This window comes from Entelurus aequoreus, linkage group LG02 (genome assembly GCF_033978785.1).
Source record: "Entelurus aequoreus isolate RoL-2023_Sb linkage group LG02, RoL_Eaeq_v1.1, whole genome shotgun sequence".
Taxonomy (NCBI): Eukaryota; Metazoa; Chordata; class Actinopteri; order Syngnathiformes; family Syngnathidae; genus Entelurus; species Entelurus aequoreus.
This window is the reverse complement of record NC_084732.1, coordinates 33,086,500-33,106,567: the sequence shown is the minus strand read 5'-3', so window position 1 is coordinate 33,106,567 and position 20,068 is coordinate 33,086,500. Positions and strand designations below refer to the sequence as shown.

Here is a 20,068-nt window from a genome sequence, read left to right as displayed (position 1 = left end):
AGTCAATTTGCATATTAATGAGCACACAGACAAGAAAAGCAACTCAAACTTGTGATCTTTCTATTTATTGACACACTGCTGAGGTGTCTCTGTCATTGTAGAGACACCATCTTTTCTGAAGACATAATGGGTTTTAACTTGCAGACTAATAAAGGCAAAAGCAATGAAATTGTGCCCATTTTTTGGATGGAACATGGCTCTGTGCAGAAAAAACAAATGAAAAAGAGAGAGTGTGTCATTTGAAGTATTCTGAATGAGAAAAAGAGGGTGACAGGCAGTGAGAGAAAAAAGAGCGATGGCAATAAATCATGTTTAATGGTCGGTATGAGCCGATGGGAGAACAAGTGAGATAATGTTTAGAAGGAAAAAAAATGAGGATATGTGGTGTTAGAGGAAGTTGTACTGTGATGTTTCTATTACATATCTTTTTTTTCAGTTTCACTTTGCACTTCATGTATTCTACTCATCTGCTGCTGTAAGAAAAAAAAGGTAAAAGGTATTTGATTTACTGTATCATAACCATCGTGTCACAACAATGTACAAGAACGGCAACATTGTAGCTACAGCTGTTCTTTTGTATCTCAAGTTATTATCATTAAACACATTAAATAAAAAAAATACTGGAAGTGATCTATAAAGAAAAATAAATATACATACACATTTGAGTGTAAAAGTAAAACAAACTGTATAGGAAATGCTATAATTAATGCCTAAACTCAATTACAGTGAGTGTCTTATAGTCGCTAAATAACTGTTGAACTCTTGAATTAAAGTAGAGTCAAACAATTTTGCCACAGAAGCTGTGGCTGTAAGTAACCTCCTGAAATAGATTTTGTTATAAACGCAGGAGTGCATCAGTATTAAGCAGCTTTATCTACTTGAAAGCTTAAAAAGGTGCTACTCAGCTGTTAGTGTGAATGTCATGTTTGTTAAACGTGTTGACAATGGACTCATCAGCAGTATTAATGCTGACTCAGGACTTTGCTCCTGACAACTATTAAAACATTGGTTTTGTTGCTGCTATAATGTGCGATATACGTGTTAAATGACCACATGGTAAAAAAGTGCTGTTTTCCTACTTTGCCATGCACTCCAAATAACTATTTCAGTTAAAAAAATTGTTACTAGTCCAAAAAATTGAATTTATTAATGAATTTTTATTAGTTTATATTAGGGCTGTAAATGTATCGCATTAAGTATGATGATAGTATATATCTGATAGTATATATCTGTATCATGAATCAATTTAAGTGGACCCCGACTTAAACAAGTTGAAAAACTTATTCGGGTGTTACCATTTAATGGTCAATTGTACGGAATATGTACTTCACTGTGCAACCTACTAATAAAATTCTCAATCAATCAATGGCGGAACATTAGATAAAACTCTTAGCAAGTTTTAAAAATATAACATAAGTTCAATAAAGTAAGCCACTTTTGAATGTTCTTTGTTTTGACACTCTGACAATAGAATTACTTTGTGTCAAAATATTGGGGTCTAATTTATAATATGCAAGGAATTAATTGACTGAGATTAATTGCAATTAACCAAAATTCACAGGTGTGATATAATCTAATTAACAACGGCAATAGTTTTTAAATATATTGAGTTCTCAATTTTCGGGAAAAATGCTATTGTCTAATATCCACCTCTTTGCGGTTCAGGTAAATAAGCATTCCAACCATAATTAGAGCATTTATTGTAGTATTCAAGATGAATAATTATGCTTAAGTAGCATGTATTCACACCTGAATAATCCAGACTTTTTTTTTAAATGTAGAGAGCACAAAGTGTCAGAAAAGCCAAACTTTTTATTTGTTATGTTAAAACAAACACAATGTCAGTGTAATCCTCACATAACCCTTAAACACACAATTTTTCTCTCCCAGAGGAAATGTTGTCATCCCTTTCCTGCAAAGAGGCATCGTGTGTGTGTGTGTGTGTGTGTGTGTGTGTGTGTGTGTGTGTGTGTGTGTGTGTGTGTGTGTGTGTGTGTGTGTGTGTGTGTGTGTGTGTGTGTGAGAAGCATTACCACATTCCATCACAGACCCTGACAGAAGAAGCCGCAAAAACAGGGATTACGGCAGGAAGTGCATGTGTGATGGATACGTGGCGGGAGGAAGATGGATGTTTTAAGTGGCTGACTGTAAAAGAAACACACATATTGGATGCATTCCCCACAATGGTATCTAAGATAGACAAGAACACACGTGCAGAAAGTACAGTATTGTCCTTATGGCATCACACCAAAAATATGTGCCTTAAAAAAATCACTTTTCAAGTTCTGCTGACGTTTTACTGTCTTTACTGTTGGTTGATTGTTATTGACCCATCTCAAAGCGACATTCTTCCATCTTGTCCAACAAATCCGCCACTAAAGGGTGATCAATACCGTGAGTGATCTGTAGGATTGCAAAAGCCTGGTGGACAAAACAGACAAGCAAATGCTTTAAAATGATTGACTTGTTGAAAGAAAATTGGGTTAACTATAATGTCAAGAAATAACACACATTGTTGCCTACATATCTAGTTTTTTTCCATACTTCATACAGCCTATCACAAGTTATATTCTAACAGTAAGTAAACAATACCTGAAAACATCTAAATATGGCTCCTTGATAATACAGACCTGTTTGAACGTTTCCAGAGCATCTTTAATGCGCTCCAAATAATGTTGCAGCTTTGCTACTCGCATCAGCTGGACTCCATGAACAGGATGGGGATGAGGGTAGTATTGTCTTTAAAAACAGGGAAGCAGACATGTCACAAAATGGGTAAAAAAATGGAACCACTTAATTAGTTTTGCATCCACAAATGCTGTAAAAAAAGGTAAGAAATGTTTAGTGGAGTTATTTAAGTTCTGACTGACATTATCTGTTGATTATGTAAATATTCACTATCGTATCAAGTTTTCATGAAACACAGAATCATTGAATTAATATATTTTACATAAGAATATTATGTTTCCTCATGCAGTGCACAAACTGCACTTAATACTTGGTGTTCATTATAGATGTTTTATTGTATAAGTTACTTTCCTGACTTGTTAGTTGGTCAGGTTATATTCATTCCACTAGATGCCTGTGCATGTACCTGTGCATGACTAAAAGGCACCATGTCTGTGACAATGGTGCATAGCAGCTGTTAGTGGGATACCAGAAAGTAGAGAAGGTAGGCAAAGTGCTCGCAGGTATAAGCTGGAATAAAAATAGTGCAGGTTGAGCAGGAAATCAGAAAGCAACAGAATACTTTGGCCTACAGAAGATAATGAACCAGCACCGGAAGAGGTAACAAGGTGAAACCAAATAGAACTAATTGGCAATGAAATACGGGTGTGCTGGCAGGACAAGGATCACATCGTCAAGGTGCTGCAAAACAAGAGCACTAGCACTAAACAGATTAAAGTCCAAATGGTCATGTAGGATCATGACAATGACTAAACACTACCAACTGCACTTGACCACGGCAAGGAAAGCCAGCGTTAACTTGTCAAAATATTAGAATTTAAGAGTACAGATTGTAGTCTAGTACAGTATGCATAAACAATTCCCTGTCTAATTCCTTACAAACATTTGACTATTAGGAAAAAACATGTTCCCCTGCAGGCAACAGCACTTAAAACATGTAAAATGCAGCTTTACAGATGCCATATCTGCTCTGCGGGTAGTAAGTAACATGTGTTAGTATCAGATGACATAGTATGGGTAATCACAGCCTAGTAGCTGCACTGAGAAGAATAACGCTTATGTGTAGTCAGGCATTTATTTATTCTAGTAGATGATGTTCAAGTTTCATTTATTCAGACATGTAAACATTTGACAGATAAAGAGAATACATTTCTATATGCATATAGTCTGAAATGGAATAGGCAGAAGCTAAAGCTTATTACACCTATTCCATGTATTTACAAAACAGAAACAGAAAACACTACCAATGTATTATGCATGCAGTTTTACATTTGTTTGTATTTCTGTTCATCACAAAAAATTTTGGGGGGGAAAAAGCTCCATCATTAATTTTACATCCTTAGCATCCATTCTCAACATATTTTTTTATAATTGATTTCTTCAAAATAATTTTCAATTGAATTAAAGTTTTACAATCTTTTAGCTCTTGGTCCAACTTATTCCATACATGAATCCCAACAAAAGACACACAAAGCTGCTGTGCACATGTTCTCACATATGGTTTTTTTGTTTTTTTTAACCATTTCTTTCTTTCTTTCTTTCAGAAATTCTAAACACAGTCTCGTTCTTGAAACATCCCTGAATATACACTGGCAACTTGTTATTATTTATGTTGTACATAAATTGCGCTCTCAAAGTCAAATCCTTCAATTTTAGTGCTTTTAATTGAATGAAAAGCTAATTTGTATGTGCACTGTAAGCTATTTTATTCACAATGCGGATCACTCTATCTTAATGATACTAATTGGATTAAGATTGGCTTTATAAGTGTTTCCCCACACTTGTGGGCCATAGGCCATGTAAGGGAGAACCAGGGAACAGTATAAAATATATAGCTTTTTTCATGTAACAGTTCTTTGACTTTGGATATTATTGCAAGAGATGTACATAGCTTTGTCCTGATATAGTTTATATGGCGCTTCCAACTGAGCTTATTTAATAAAAGTACTTCAGGAAATTATATTTAATTCACTCATTCTATCTCAGTATCATTTTGTTTTTAAATTTCTACATACATCAATGGCACAATTTCCAAACACTATACAGTTTGGTACATGCACCAGGGCCCAAGTCTATTAGTACTGTACATTAAAAAAGGTAACCTGGTGTAACGAAATAATATGGATGCAATAGCTTGGTCTTTGGTAAGGCTTGGAATCTAAGGGTATGTTCCTCACGATACCGTACGTGATACATACCTCAATCAAACAATAATATCTCAATAATGTTGATGCTGTCATTAGTTATGTATTGCTCTTAATAACCTATGATACATCCATGTGTTTATAGAGGTGAAACAAAAACAAACAAAAAATAATTCCATAGTTTATATTTTGTAGCACAATTTAATCACAGTGAAAATAGCAATACAGTGGTACCTCAACTTAGTTGATGTAGCAAATGTCACAGTGACCAAAACATATGGTCAGACTCGCTAACATTAGCTTGGAGCTAAAGCTTGATATAACTTTTTTTTCCAACCATGGGAAGGAAGAATGCGAGTTTGAAGGACTGCTTGAAAGAAGTGGATGATATTCATTGAATGAAAGAAAGAAATCAAAAACATGACAGTGTGTGTCAGCAACTTGGCGAAGCAATTCGAGCGTATCATTGTTAGTCTGCCCCATACTGAAGCAGAATGAGTCGATAACACCAGCTAATAATGTTAAAAAAATATCTTAACTGCAGACATCCACGACAATATGGAGAGGCTGCTGATGGGGTGTTTGACAAAAAAGCAGATGGAAAGCGATACTGTGGAAGTCCACTCTCCAATGCTGTCCATTATTACATTACTTTATAAAACAACAGTAGTTGTTAGTATATTGCATTATTTTATACAATATTTATCATCTCTAGTTTTTCTTTTTAAAATGCATTTTACATGTTAGAATTGTGCTGTTTTGAGGCAGTTGAACACCAATTGAATAGTAATAAGAAAAATTAATTTGAGATACAAGAGTTTTGAGTTAAGAGCTATGTCACAGAACCAAAGTGTCTTGCCAATAACAAAACGGCAGTGACTATGATGGCGGAAGCTAGAATCGAACCTGAAACCCTCAAGTTGCTGGCTTTACCAACTGAGACAGTTCGCCATATCCATAGTATGTCACACTCCTAGTAGTAGGAGTGGAATAAATAACAATAGCTTGTTGTTTGTTTCTTTGCACAGTGTCACAGTTCAAAATGTATGCAGCACTGCGCATACACGCTCACAAACAACATAAACATTAAAGTAGACGAGGTAGTGGGGGACAAAAAACAATAATTTACTGTACAAACTCATATTGCAGGTGTTATTATATACACTGTATACAGTACACACAATGCTCAAGTGGATTTATTCATGAGCATACTATTCACAAAAGCACATCCTTTTAGCATTCATTTTCAAAACGTGAAGGAATACATACTGGCACACTACATTGTTGTATTTGCAACTTTTCTACTAATGGAAATACTATATTTTTTGGACCATAGGGCGCACCGGATTATAAAGCGCACTGCCGATGAGCGGGTCTGTTCAGCTCTGTTTTCATACAAAAGGCGCACTGAATTATAAGGTGAACTTAAGGGGTCATATTTCTACATTTAAAACACTTCTTTGTGGTCCACATAACTTATAATAGTGGTTCTTCCGTCAAAATGTTGCATATTATCTATTACAGACTATCTTCATGTCGCTTTCTGGATGCACCGTTTTGTGGGGAGTCTTAGTCACGTGGCTCCACATCAACAGCGTCTTTTCCCCGTCATGTTTGTTGTACCTGTAGTTTTTAGCGCTTCCATAGCGAGTCGACTGACAGACATAAGTTAGAACTTTACGCTACTTTGTATCAGAAATGGCAACAGCGAAGGATGAATGTCCCATAACAAGAGCTTAGGGAAAAAGAAGGAGTTTATGGACTAGAGCGCGGACTACAATGGCGGATGCGCGCCCATTTTCGGGACTTACGCAGATCGCAAATACACATCAGCGGGTACCAATAGGTAAGAACATTTGTTTTTTTTAATATTGCAAAACAAAATACCAGATAATAGGTCTCCAAACAGGTGCCATTTTGGGGTCTTTATACACACACCATAATAATAAAGCACGGTATGTCTGACTATGGTAGCCGTAATGCTTCGCGTTCCATCAAACGGTACGGCTTCGTCACTTACCAAAGTTCTACTAAAACATTTTGACATATCTTTGAGCGCCGTGTGCAACGTTCCCGCTAAGGTGCGCGCCTGTGCAATTGCGCACTGCTCAAGCGTCCTCTGCGCACGGCAAATCTATGCCACGCACAAAATCAAATAAAAAAATAAGCGCATAACAATTTTCGACACACGGACACGACAGAGAAAACAGTTTTCGTCATCATTGTTCAAATATTGCAACGTCTGTCGAGACGCTTTGAGGACATGAATGCCATCGATCACTTTACAGAGCAAAACTCTTTATTGTCGGCCATAAACACATCACCAAAACATTAGTAAAAAAAATGATATCTAGCAAAAGTGGTCATTTTCTGCAGTACAAACCAGACCAAAAGCAACTTTGTTATATCAACAGCAGCCGCTCGCTCTTTCTCTCTTGCGCCAACACATGCACATATGGCACTTAGCCAGTGATGCGTTTACAGCCACACAAAAAGTCGAAAGTGTCATTCCAGGTTGTTACTCTATGATTTACCAATCAAATGTGTGCTTATTCTAGTGTCATTTATTAGGAATCTTAATTTATAAATATCAATCATGAAATGCTGTTAGTATACTAAATAAATACTAATAAAAATATATTTTTTACAAACAGGAAGTTGCAGGAATGTACACATGATCCCCTGCTTACGTCTCATTGTGCAACATGTGAATGTTTTAATGGGAACTAAATGCAATGTCTGAAAGGGGTACAAATTATTTCCAAAGCAGGACCTCCACACAGACAAACAATACAAGTACACAGTTCATAAAAAACAATATTTTTTGTTATTGTCATTGCAAGTGGTCCTAAACACTTATATTAGAAATGGAAATGACTGCTGTCCTTTGATTATAATAATAAGAGAATGTTGTCTGTCTATCTGTGTTGGCCCTGCGATGAGGTGGGGACTTGTCCAGGGTGTACCCCGCCTTCCGCCCGAATGCAGCTGAGATAGGCTCCAGCACCCCGCGATAGAAAATGGATGGATGGATGGAGATTGAACTTGTTATTTAGTCAGGTTTGGGACAGGTGTGCTGCTGGTGTCGCCACAGTGTGCACGTCTGATGTTGCTCACATGGGCTCCACTGAATGCTCAGGGAGTTTTTGCATTTGCTCACACACATGAAAAATTAGAGGGAACATTGGCCGTGTGTAATGTTTTATAGTCTCAATGAAACATCAACGTTTTGGTGCTGCTTACTTACCGGTACTTGCTAGCCTCATTTATTGAACATGCGTCAACATGCAGTCCACATGTATCTCTTATGTGTGACTGCCTTATCATTACACCATATACCAAATAAAACTGTTTTGAGGTCGGTAAGCACAACCCGAATTATTACTACATTATTTCTAAGTCTAATTAGGCGCACCACTTTAATGCGCCCTGTCGATTTTTGAGAAAATAAAAGGATTTTAAGTGCGCCTTCTAGTCCGAAAAACACAGTAAATGCTTTGTGATGTCATAACTTACAATGTTGTAAGAATAAATATAAGTCTTTAAAAGTAGGCAATTGCGCTTCTATCATGATAAATACACACCAAGGTTTTTTTTGGAGGTAAACAACTTGATTCTCCAGACACTCATTTGCCCGAGTCAACCCGTCTAATCTCCTCCATTTTTTCTTCTCCTATTATCATGGCCTCTGCTCGGCTCCTTCTCGTTTATTTTTGTCCTCTTTGGCTTGCGAGTTGTGGGGATTAAAGTGGGTGATGCACTCCATTCTTCCTTCTGTCCTCCCTCTTAAGTCTTCCCCTTCTATTTCCTTCTCTTTCCCCCAGACCATTTGACGGTCTTGATTATGAATGCAAAATGATTTGATGCAACCGTGACAAAACGCTCCAAATGAAGCGATGTGAGAATAAAACCCCTCTCCAGGGTCGGATCAATCTGTGTCTGCTGGTGCAAGCTTAAATTGGAGTGATTCCATGAGAGTGAGCTGACCGAGGAGACCATTAGGCTGAACAATAACAATAACACAACAAAGTTAAACATTAATGAACAAAATTACTTTGGCAAAATTGAAAATTTTTTAGTAAGACAAAATAGTTTTTGCTTATAAAAAATTGCTTCCTGGTGTGTATGTATATACTTTAAAGTAGTCAGTGTACAGCTTCTATAGCATATGTGTCATCAGCTTTCATGTCAGTTTTTAGTTTCTTAAAATACCTGAGTTTGAGTTTGAGTTTGAGTTTGAGTTTATTTCGAACATGCAAGCATACAACATGATACATCACAATTTCCAGTTTCTTTTCAACATGTTCGAAAAGGAGTAGGAAGAAGCAGAGCTTATTTAATCCTACCCCTTTTCTTTACATAACAGTTGCAAATCTTTTTGTTCACTTCCTGTTCACAATTTTTTCACAATAAACTCCATAAGTAATTACAATAAAAATAAATAAATAAATAATAGTAAGAATTTAATAATAATAATTGGTGAAGTAAGTCATATTTCATATGATGAGATAAGTAAGATTACTTTAAGAATGAATGAATGGATGGATGAAATAAATTGAGAATGTTTGTCATGGTTCTTCTTCATTGTACTTTGTAAACACTTTAAGTTTGAAGAGTTTCTTGAAGTGTATCATATTAGTACATTGTTTGATTGCTTTGCTTAATCCATTCCATAATTTAATTCCACATACTGATATACTGAAGGTCTTAAGTGTTGTACGTGCAAACAAAAGTTTGCAGCGCTCTTATTTTTGTTTAGACTTCCTGTTTGCTTCCATTTTCCACCACTTCTTTAGTCTGAGCGTTGACTCCCTCACCTGTCCCTGTTAGGTAATCAGGACACACATGTCCCTGGTTGCCAATCAGGATGCTTATAAAGCCAACCCTGTCTTCTGGATGCGGCTGTTAAAATTAACAAGTTAAGTCATGCGATTAATGGTAAATGGTCTGTATCTTTATAGCAATTTACTATACGTGCACAATACCCAAAGCACTTTACATTATACATCACATTCACCCATTCACACACACATTCACACACTGATGGCAGAAGCTGCCATGCAAGGCGTGAAGTGTTTTGCCGGCCGTGACTAGAGAGGCGGAAGCTGGAATTAAACTCGAAACCTTCAGGTTGCTGGCACGGCCGCTCTACCATCTGTGCCAGCCCGGCCCAAAAATGTATCACAAAAAATGATCACATTAATCATGTACACACTTAAGATGAATCATGCAATTTATTTTAATCGTACACAATCTTTTACCTTCACCGCCATACGGTCAGTGATCAGATCAATGCACACGTCAGTACAACAATGAGTGAAGGGACTCTGACTGATGTGCTCGCTGGCAAATTTCACACTATAACACAGGCTGAAAGAACTAAACAATAATTAATAAATACAACTGTCACCAAGTTTTGTGCAAATAAATGACGAGCATTCATGTGAAATGTTTAAAAACATTCCTGAATGACATCCTGACAATAAAATTGCATTTGTGTAAAAATATTGGGGCCTTTTCCTAAGCACATTTTAATTGTGCAAGCGAGTAATCACCTGTTTTTAATCATGATTAATCCAAATTCCAAAATGTGACTAAAAAACTAATTTGACAGCCCTAATTCAAAATATTGCATTGAAACTGCATATGCAAAAGTCTTACTTGACAAACTGGTAAGGTCAAAAATAACCAAAACTTTACACGTTTTTTCCCCCAATTTTTTTGCTAATTTATTTTTGAACTCCACTGAAATAAGAAAGTGAAAGACGCAAAGAATGGAGAATGAGGGACGGATGGAAGATGGAAAACGATGCACTCATGCGGTGAAGAAATATGGCATAAATCGTGAGGATCCTCACTACACAATTTGCATCACTTCCCTCAATGACACCAAGTATTTCTACTGCTCTGAATCGTATCATTTATTATATACAGTATATGTGTTTGTATTGACAACATTTCACAGGCTACAGTCACACAAACACAAATATTTATAAAAACTTACATTGCATTACAAGGCTTGGCCTTCAGTCTGCAAAAAGCCCTGCATAACTCCTGCCAACTTGAAGATGTTTTTAAATGTATGCAGAAGTTTTGCACAGACTACTGCATTCAACACCTTGCAAAGGCTGATTTAATTATTGCTTTTCTTTGCTAACTGATGTTATATCCAAGATAGGCCTGGGTCTGTAAAAAATATATTAGATAACCAAAACTTCACTATGCAATTATAATTCCCATTAAAATATTTCTCATTTGACCTTTTACAATAGCATTTATAATATAGGGTTTTTTCCCCCCCACTTTTTTTTGCTAATCTATTTTTGCGTTAAGACAACAAAAACACAGGCTGAATGTTTTGTTTGTTTAACTTTCATCTGAATTGACTGCACTTTGTAGAGGCATTTGATGTAATTGAATCAAAAAACATAATTGGAAAGCAATTCCGTAATTAAAAGCTGCAACAACATATTCTATTATTTTAACTAAACGGCCAATTGTTTTTGCCTTGAAGGCTAACAAACTGCAAACCGTAGCGCCAAGCAATTACAGAAGGGCTCCCTGTTCTTGTTAGGAGTTTCATCATTAAATAGTGCGTTGAAAGACTAAATTGGTGTTAGTGCTGAATGAATAATAACAAGTTACAATATTGATTTAATTAGCACGCCGGCAAGTCACGCGGCCACGTCCGGCAAATAAACACAGGAAGAAACTCCAATTATGTTCCATCTTTGCATGCACACGCTTGCAGCGATTACAATAATTTCATTAACATGCTCTCCCCCCAAATTGTTTCCTCCGCCAAGAACAAATATGGTCTCATCGAAGGCGCCTTGTTAGAGTTAGAGAACCACAGCTCTGGGCGATGAGAGCGAGAGGGCACAGAGGAGACGTTTGTGGAAAGAGACTCAGATTTCCAGGGAAATCCAGCGGAAAGAAAGCGTCTCTTTTTTTCTGGAAAAAAAAATCACCGCTTGCTGTTTGCGAGAGGAAAGCAAGGATTATCTTACTGAATACAAACATGGAGGAAAGATTAGTTATAGTCTGCCTATTGCCTAATTGTATTTTGTATTCTGGGCAAACCTATAACAAATGCAGTTTTAATCTAAATTTAAAACCTAAGTACATTACATGGAATATATTTGCATGAAATTCATGTCTCCCATTTGCAATGGCTGTACAGAGGATGTTGAATTTCAACATGTTTCTTGTGCATGAATATATAGTATGTTTCTAACTTTTTGACAATCTGCATGCACTGGTACAATACTTGATATAATGCAAAATATGAATACATGCCTGAAAGCATTTGTGGACGTTTCTTTGCCTATACCATGTTTCGCAGTGAAGAGATAGTAAGAAAGTGATTGTGCTCAGAAATATAAACTCAACTGAAATAAGGGGAAAATGCAAAGTGAAAGACGCAAGGAATGGAGAATGAGGGACGGATGGAAGATGGAAGACGATGCACTCATGCGGTGAAGAAATATGGCATGAATAGTAAAGATCCTCACTACATAATTTGCATCACTTCCCTCAATGACGCCAAGTATTTCTCCTGCACTGAATCGTATCATTTATTATAGTTATATGTGTGTATTGACAACATGTGCACAGGCTACAGTCACACAAACACAAGTATTTATAAAAACGTACATTGCATTACATGGTTTGGCCTTCAGTCTGCAAAAAGCCCTGCATAACTCCTGCCAACTTGAAGATGTTTTTAAATGTATGCAGAAGTTTTGCACAGACTACTGCATTCAACACAAAAGCTGATTTAATTATTGCTTTTCTTTGCTAACTGATGTTATATCCAAGTCAGGCCTGGGTCGATAAAAAATATATTAGATATAGATAGATATATAGTCCCACAAGTTATTGCGATATTATTATCAGTGTTATTTTGAGACCAAATTAAGCACAAATGGAATCATAATATATATTAATTATGCAAGTGTTCCTTTCATGACACAATAAACGTTATGGTTTTTTTACCATTGTAATTGGAAGGTTATGAAATAAGTTAATAAACAATTGCACTTGAACAGCTTAAAATGCATTTTTTTCCCGCCAATTAAAGAAACTGGGTCGTGTGTTTTTTGGTTTTTTTTGCCATCACTTTGATAGGCTCATCCTGTCACTCGTTTGAAGCCAAAATATTCCCCCACCAAACATTTGGCTTTGCAATCATCTTCTTTATTTTATATATACATGTATATACTTTGTATAATAAATACATTTATTTCATCCTCCTTATTTGGTGCCTCACTTGCGAGGTAGCAAGGCTCCCTGTCTGTGCATCCTGTGTGTGTCAGCTGGCATCCAGCCTCTGCCCACCCAGACAAAGACTGGGGATGACTGATGTGACAATTCCCTTCGTTCATTTAATTCTATTGAATAAACTGCGCTCAGGTGCTGAGAGCAATGCACAGAGTGAACTCTCTTGTACCCCGTTTGAAAGCGAGTGACGAAAAAAAAACAGATGAATATGGTAATTTATTAATGATGGCAACGTTATCGAGTTGATTTTCATTTATCATATAAATAATTTATTTACTGACTATTGACTCAAGATGATGTATTATTATTTTTATGTATGTCCACATGCATAATTGTAATACTTTATTTTGGCTTCTGCTGCAGTTACTGGTTTAGCTTGTAGTTGACAGAATAAAATTATTTTTGGGATGAAAAAAAAAAATCACATAGAGACACACCTACCTGTAAATTGGAAGTGTCCTCTCCCCGTATTTTACAGCGTCCTCCCAGTGGCCGAGGTGAATGGCGGAATCTAGCGCCATATCAGTCAATTGGAGCTTGTAGAGGTTTCCATCGGGCACATCGGCACCAACAGTTGATAACAGAAGTATACAACTGTCAAGGAGGGTTCGCCAATCTGGGAGCGGAAGGAGAATGGGAAGAGGATTATTTGAGGAAAACAAGATTTTTACTGAATGACTGATAAAGGTCCAAAAAAAAAAAAAAAAAAAAAAGGTAAAAGCAACAGCAAAAAGGTATTAATGACTATCCCTTAACTATACAAATATAAGAAAATGTTAATCTCTAGATAAAAATATAAAAAAGATGAGTCATTTTATGTTCAGCGTCTCGGAATTTATCTGTGCAACCCAGCAGGTGGCATCAAAAAATGATTCCCCAAAACTGACGTTGACGTGGAAATGTGCACCGCCTCACACCAGTCTTCACGTCGTACACACATTTTGACAGGCTGTGGATACATTGGCGACTCACAGAGGTGGTCGTTCGGGTTTTTGCCAACATTTGATTTCAACAATGTAAAAAAGATCGAGGCAAGGACACAAAATTCACTTTTTCACCAATGCATTTATTTAATGCTTAATAATCATATCAATCTTTGTGAGGACGTCTATTAATTTATCGAGACCATAATTTCGTGTGTTTCTGTGACTCCAGCGGGCAGCAGCAGGAGCCGGTAGTGGCACACTGGCACATCCAAGAACGAGGAGGGATGTGCTGCTATAGAGGTTAGATCCTGTCCATGTGAAATAATTTCCATATGAAACTCTAATCTGAATGAACAAATTATGTTGTAAATTACACAAAACTACCGCCCGAATGCAGCTGAGATAGGCTCCAGCACCCCCCGCGACCCCGAATGGGACAAGCGGTAGAAAATGGATGGATGGACTGATCACCGGGGGAGCTGAGGCAGCGTACAGAAGGGAGGTAGGGGAACTGGTGGCCTGGTGTCAGGATAATAATCTCTCCTTGAACACAGACAAGACCAAGGAGATGATTATTGACCCACGGAGGAGGAGTGCACAGTACACACCTCTGTACATAGGGGGGACAGAGGTGGACAGGGTGAAAACCTTTAAATTCCTCGGGACCCACATCAGCGAGGACCTCACCTGGGATCACAACACCCAACAAACAATAAAGAAAGCCCAGCAGCGACTGTACTTCCTAAGAAGGCTGAGAACATTTGGCATGCCACCCAAAATTCTCAGCAGCTTCTATAGAAGTACGGTTGAGAGTGTCCTTACCAGCTCAATCGCGGTCTGGTATGGAAACTGCACTGCTAAGGACAGGAAGGCACTCCAGCGAGTGATTAAAACTGCTCAGTACATATCAGGAGCAGCCTTCCCCTCCCTACAGGACATGTACTCTACCAGGGTCACCAGGAGAGCACACAATATCATAAAGGACAGTACACACCCCCAGCACAGTCTCTTCAGCCTCCTACCATCAGGCAGACGATACAGGAGCCTGAAATCCAGGACTACGAGACTGACAAACAGTTTCTACCCACAGGCCATCAGGCTTGTGAATGCTAACTTGTGAATGCTAGCTACCCCCTCACCCCCCGCCCCCGTTTTACTTTTAAATTAAAAAAATAATATATCTTTTTGAACAAAAGACAGCTACCATGACCACGCCCAAACTGTGAACCATCACTGTAGACACTTTTCACCTCTGATCACTAAAGACACTTTTAACTGCTGCTGTGACCCAAAGTCACCTCCATATTTATACTGTTGACTGTCAATCAGAATGTGCAATAATGTAATGTTACTTACTGTGCCTTGTATATACATTATTATTTTTATTTTTATTTTAGCTAAGTACCGTGTGACTTGTTGAAGGGTGGACTAGCAAAGTAAGATTTTCATTGTACGGCAAACTGTCTGTTTTAACTGTGCATATGACAATAAACAATCTTGAATCTTATTTTAGGAGTTATCAGAGTTAGCTACTTTTGTTAAAGTTTAATGTATCGGCAGGGCCTTAACCAGGATTTGACAAATACTGAGGTCAAAAATTGGTTGTTCAAGAGAAGCTTTGCAAGGTTGAAATCATGGGTATCCCAACACTATATAAATATTACCTTAAGCAACACAATGTACAATCCACTTTTTTTAATTATTATGCTTAAATTAGGGTGATAGGCGTATTATAGCATCATTAAAACAAAAGTTGTAAAACTTTAATTCACTTCAAATGCAACCTGGGTTTGAACTCACAACATTCTGCTTAGGAATTCATGTCCTAGTCACACGCGCTTTAGTATTCTAGTCAGTGACAGAGCATGACGTGTGCAGGAATACGTTGGGGTAAAATTTCCTATTAAGTGCCTTGTCATTCAATAATTTACATTTGACATGCGCTTCTTCACACAAAACGCCCCCATACCCCTCCACCTGCCAAAGATAGCGACACTCTACGCACAGCGGGTGTTCAGTGTTTGGGGATGGGCAGCACCTGACTGGCGTGACAGTATTATACAAACAGCGTTTCACATCAATTTCATTCAGGTAAAACCAACATTAGAGACGTCAGCACATTTTCATGTTAACGCTATCTTGACAGCACATTTCGGATCAGATGATGTTTCATTGTGTAACGATGTTGTAGCGAGTGCATAACCAAAAATTGTATATTGCGAGAGGATGATCTACCGCATTGTGATGTACAGCTCACTCGATGTACAGCCCACACAAAGTATATTTGCTGTCAGTCATATCATCTTCTTCTTGCCACTTAAAAAAATACAGAGGACATGACCTTGAAGTCCTCAATGGTAGTTATTTGTATCAGTGTAGGGGCCATCTTTTCAAACGTAGGATTAAAACCATGCACGAGATTAGTAGCTGTTGGCAGACTTGGACCAAACTCTGCTTCCCAGCTAAGATGGCGTCCACAAGCCTGTGGCCAGATCTTGTTCTGTGGTCAGCCTCGCTCAGGCTTGTCTACATCTTTGAGCTCAGTGCCCTGGGAGAGTTCAGTGGAGGAAGCTTTTGAGCGTAAGAAGTTGAGGTACGCTGAGCTTGCAGCCGATGCTCAACAACAAGGCTGGAAAGCAAGGGTACGCCTTGTGGAAGTAGGCTGCAGAGAGTTTGTAGCCACCTTAACATCCAGGCTACTAAGGGAGCTGGGAATGCGAGGGAAGGCTCAAGAGCAGGCAGTCAAAGACCTCTCAAAGGCTGCTGAAAAGGGGAGTCAGCGACTGTGGGTCAAGAGAATAGATTCCACGTGGACATTCAGGTAAGTTTATGGCATCTAGGGGCTGAACCTAATACGCTTGGATTCACTGCTAAACCCCCCGGAGATGTCGTGGGCCTATCCGTGAAACATCGAAGAAGGGGGGCGCCCACTTGACAACCCAAAGGATGCCATCCCTCTCCTGACCGTCCCACAGAGTCTCATAGGCTTCTCAAATATGCAAGAAGGGATACTGACAATAAGTCCTACACAACAGATCTGTGACTCCCGCGGGCAGCAGCAGAAGCTGATAGCGGCCCACTGGCACCTCCGAGACTGAGGAGGGATGTGCTGCTATAGCAAGAAGCGCTCCTGTGTTGTAATAATAAATTGAGCAATCAAACGAAAGTCACAAGTCTTTTGTATCATTTGTGATATGCTGGCATGTTTAAATTTAAAACTTTTCAAACAAATCTGTCCATCCATTCATTATCCATTATTGCATTCTATATCAGTTGTTAATACATTAATATGGATTTTGTACTATTTTTTTCTTCTCAAAACAGGTTTTGAAAAACAAGGGTGGTCTTATATTTGGGTCAATATGTAATTTGTCTTAATTCACTTGATCAGGTTAAAAGCAAGTAGAAATGCACATTCGCAGACAATGAAGGGCCACATGGAATGTTTTTAAATAAATAAATACATTGTTGAATAATAGATACTTACATGTGTTATTAATTAATTACAATTGAAAGCCAATGCATAATAACCGTTATTAAATATATCATTCATTTACATGTAATCATTTAATTAACTATATATTTCATTATTTTATAATTTAATTATTTCACATTTTCATTCATTATTACATGATTTAATGATTTAGTTAATGATTGAATTAATTAATAATACAACTAATTAATTACTTCAAGAATGATTTATTTATTTAATTTAGTTTCAACTACATTGTATCCCACCGGGCATTATTTCGTTTGTGATATTGTACATGGAACATATGTATGTAATTCAGGAAATAAATAATACTTTTGGCCCATGTTGAGAGTTCAACTCCCCCAAAAATCCTTGATGACATTAAATGTCAGAACCTAAAATATCATATATATACATACCTGAGACTGCTTTTAGTTCTTCCAGTTTAGGTAAGGCCTCCTTCAACTGAAGCCATATTTCCTCTTCACCTGACAACATGAGACAGTCCTGGAAAAGAGAGGAGGCTCATATAAAAATGGGGTTCACTGCAAAGAATGTGATTTATTTCTGAAACATTCAATAAAATGACTACCGTATTTTTCGGATTATAAGTCGCAGTTATTTTCATAGTTTGGCCGTGGGTGCGACATATACTCCGGAGCGACTTATGTGTGAAATTATTTACACATTACCGTAAAATATCAAATAATATTATTTATCTCATTCGTGTAAGAGACGAAGCAAATGGCAGCAATCGTCACACACAAGTCAGCAATCGTCACTCACACGTCAACCAATAAGAATTCGGTGGGGGAGGGTCATGGCAGAAGTGCATTGTGGGTCATGGGATGCTAACTGCTATATGCTACTGCCGTAGCTATTAAAATGGATCACATCAACATTGGCGGTAACTTGTAAAAACTGAAAAGACTGAACAAAAATGTCACCGAAAAGGAAATCATATACTGCAGATTACAAGCTGGACGTAGTGAAATATGCAGCAGAGAACGGCAATCGAACAGCAGAAAGAAAGGACATACCAGAGGCGACACCGGGGAGGAAGATTTAATCGGATTTAGCGATCGGGAGTGACAGATTGTTTGGTAAACGTATAGCATGTTCTATATGTTATAGTTATTTGAATGACTCTTGACATGATGTGTTGCGTTAACATACCAGGCATGTTCTCAGTTGGTTATTTGTGCGTCATATGGCGTACACTTATTCAGCCACTATTCTTTATTTATTTTAAATTGCCTTTCAAATGTCTATTCTTGGTGTTGGATTTTATCAAATAAATGTTCCCCCAAAAATGCGACTTATACCCCAGTGCGACAAATATGTTTTTTTCCTTCTTTATTGTGCATTTTCGGCCGGTGCGACGTATACTCCGGAGCGACTTAGTCCGAAAAATACGGTAAAATAGAATGTCAAAATTAAAAGCAATGTGCTGCTGTGTATTAGCAATATAATGACAATGTTCAAGGAAAACATTCCTAAACTAATGATGTATATTGATATTTCACCCTATACTGTATATCATCCTCAGGAGGCAATGATAATCTACAATTTCTACATCATATTTCACAGTGGCCTCCCAATTCTACTCATATTTCCTTTTGAAACACAAATATTGGAGTGTGGGTGGAGCTGCAGGGAAGTCAAGGTTGGTTTCACTCAATGGAAACATTAAAAGCCTGCACCAATACTATAAAACCGCAAAAAGCTATTTTACAAGCCCTATGGCTTACTGTATTTTATGAGCACACATGCACAAACACACAACATAAAGCTTGGACAGCGTACAAACACAAGGTTTGATGTCAACTCTGGGTCACGACCAAGCAGACTGCCATCATCACCAGAAGATTAAAGACAGCGGCGGAACGACAAAAAACTGTGGCGAGTGCGTGCAGAACAAAGGAGGCTTGAAATAAAGGCGCTCTTTTACTTAATCATCAAAAGAAGGTACACAAAATCTATCTTTATGTGCATGTGTGTTGCACTGCAGTACACGTCACGTGACAACGCAAATGGCAAAGAGAAGAAACTTGCGGCTACATAAAAAGGGAGACACTTGATCATGAACATGGAGGTTGAGAGAGATGGAAGAAAAAACTGCAGGTGAAAGGCAAAACCATTTTTCAGAAGGTGGTCAGTCAGAAGAGGAGGCAGGTGGGAAGTAAAGAGTGACAGAGAGGAAGTGAGGAGACAAGAGAGAATGAGAGGGTGGACATGTTCTGCTCTGATGCACTCAGATAACAGTAAAACAGCATCTGTGTTTCCATCCGCAACAAACTCATCCAAGCATGTCTTTATGGACATTGCTTTGTGCACTGGAATAGAAAAGGGCTTTTCCCAAACGGTTCCCACAAAGATGAAAGTGTAGAATTTTTCGGCATATTTAGTTCTCTGTCATCTTGGAGGTGTGTTTGGGCTCGTCATCATGTTGGAAAACTGCCATGCTGCCCAGTTTTTAAAGGGAGGGGATGGTGCTCTTCTTCACAATGTCACATTAGAATTCCTGTTCCCCTCAATGAACCGCAGCTCCCCAG

General features: G+C 37.9%; 1 protein-coding gene across 3 annotated transcripts in view; it reads right to left on the bottom strand.

Annotated features, from left to right (window-relative positions):
- Positions 1 to 1,625: 1,625 nt before the first annotated feature.
- The window catches only part of smyd3 (SET and MYND domain containing 3), a 160,291-nt gene continuing 141,848 nt past the window's right edge, over positions 1,626 to 20,068 (bottom strand). The window contains exons 9-12 of one of the 3 annotated variants that reach the window (XM_062025457.1): positions 17,933 to 18,020; positions 13,557 to 13,731; positions 2,631 to 2,739; positions 1,626 to 2,421 (exon numbers count right to left, since the gene is read on the bottom strand). In XM_062025457.1, the coding sequence (XP_061881441.1) occupies positions 2,323 to 2,421; positions 2,631 to 2,739; positions 13,557 to 13,731; positions 17,933 to 18,020 (471 nt within the window). In that variant the 3' untranslated portion in view covers positions 1,626 to 2,322. The remainder of the gene's footprint in view (positions 2,422 to 2,630; positions 2,740 to 13,556; positions 13,732 to 17,932; positions 18,021 to 20,068) is intronic. The other 2 variants (XM_062025475.1, XM_062025467.1) reach the window with 2 other exon arrangements.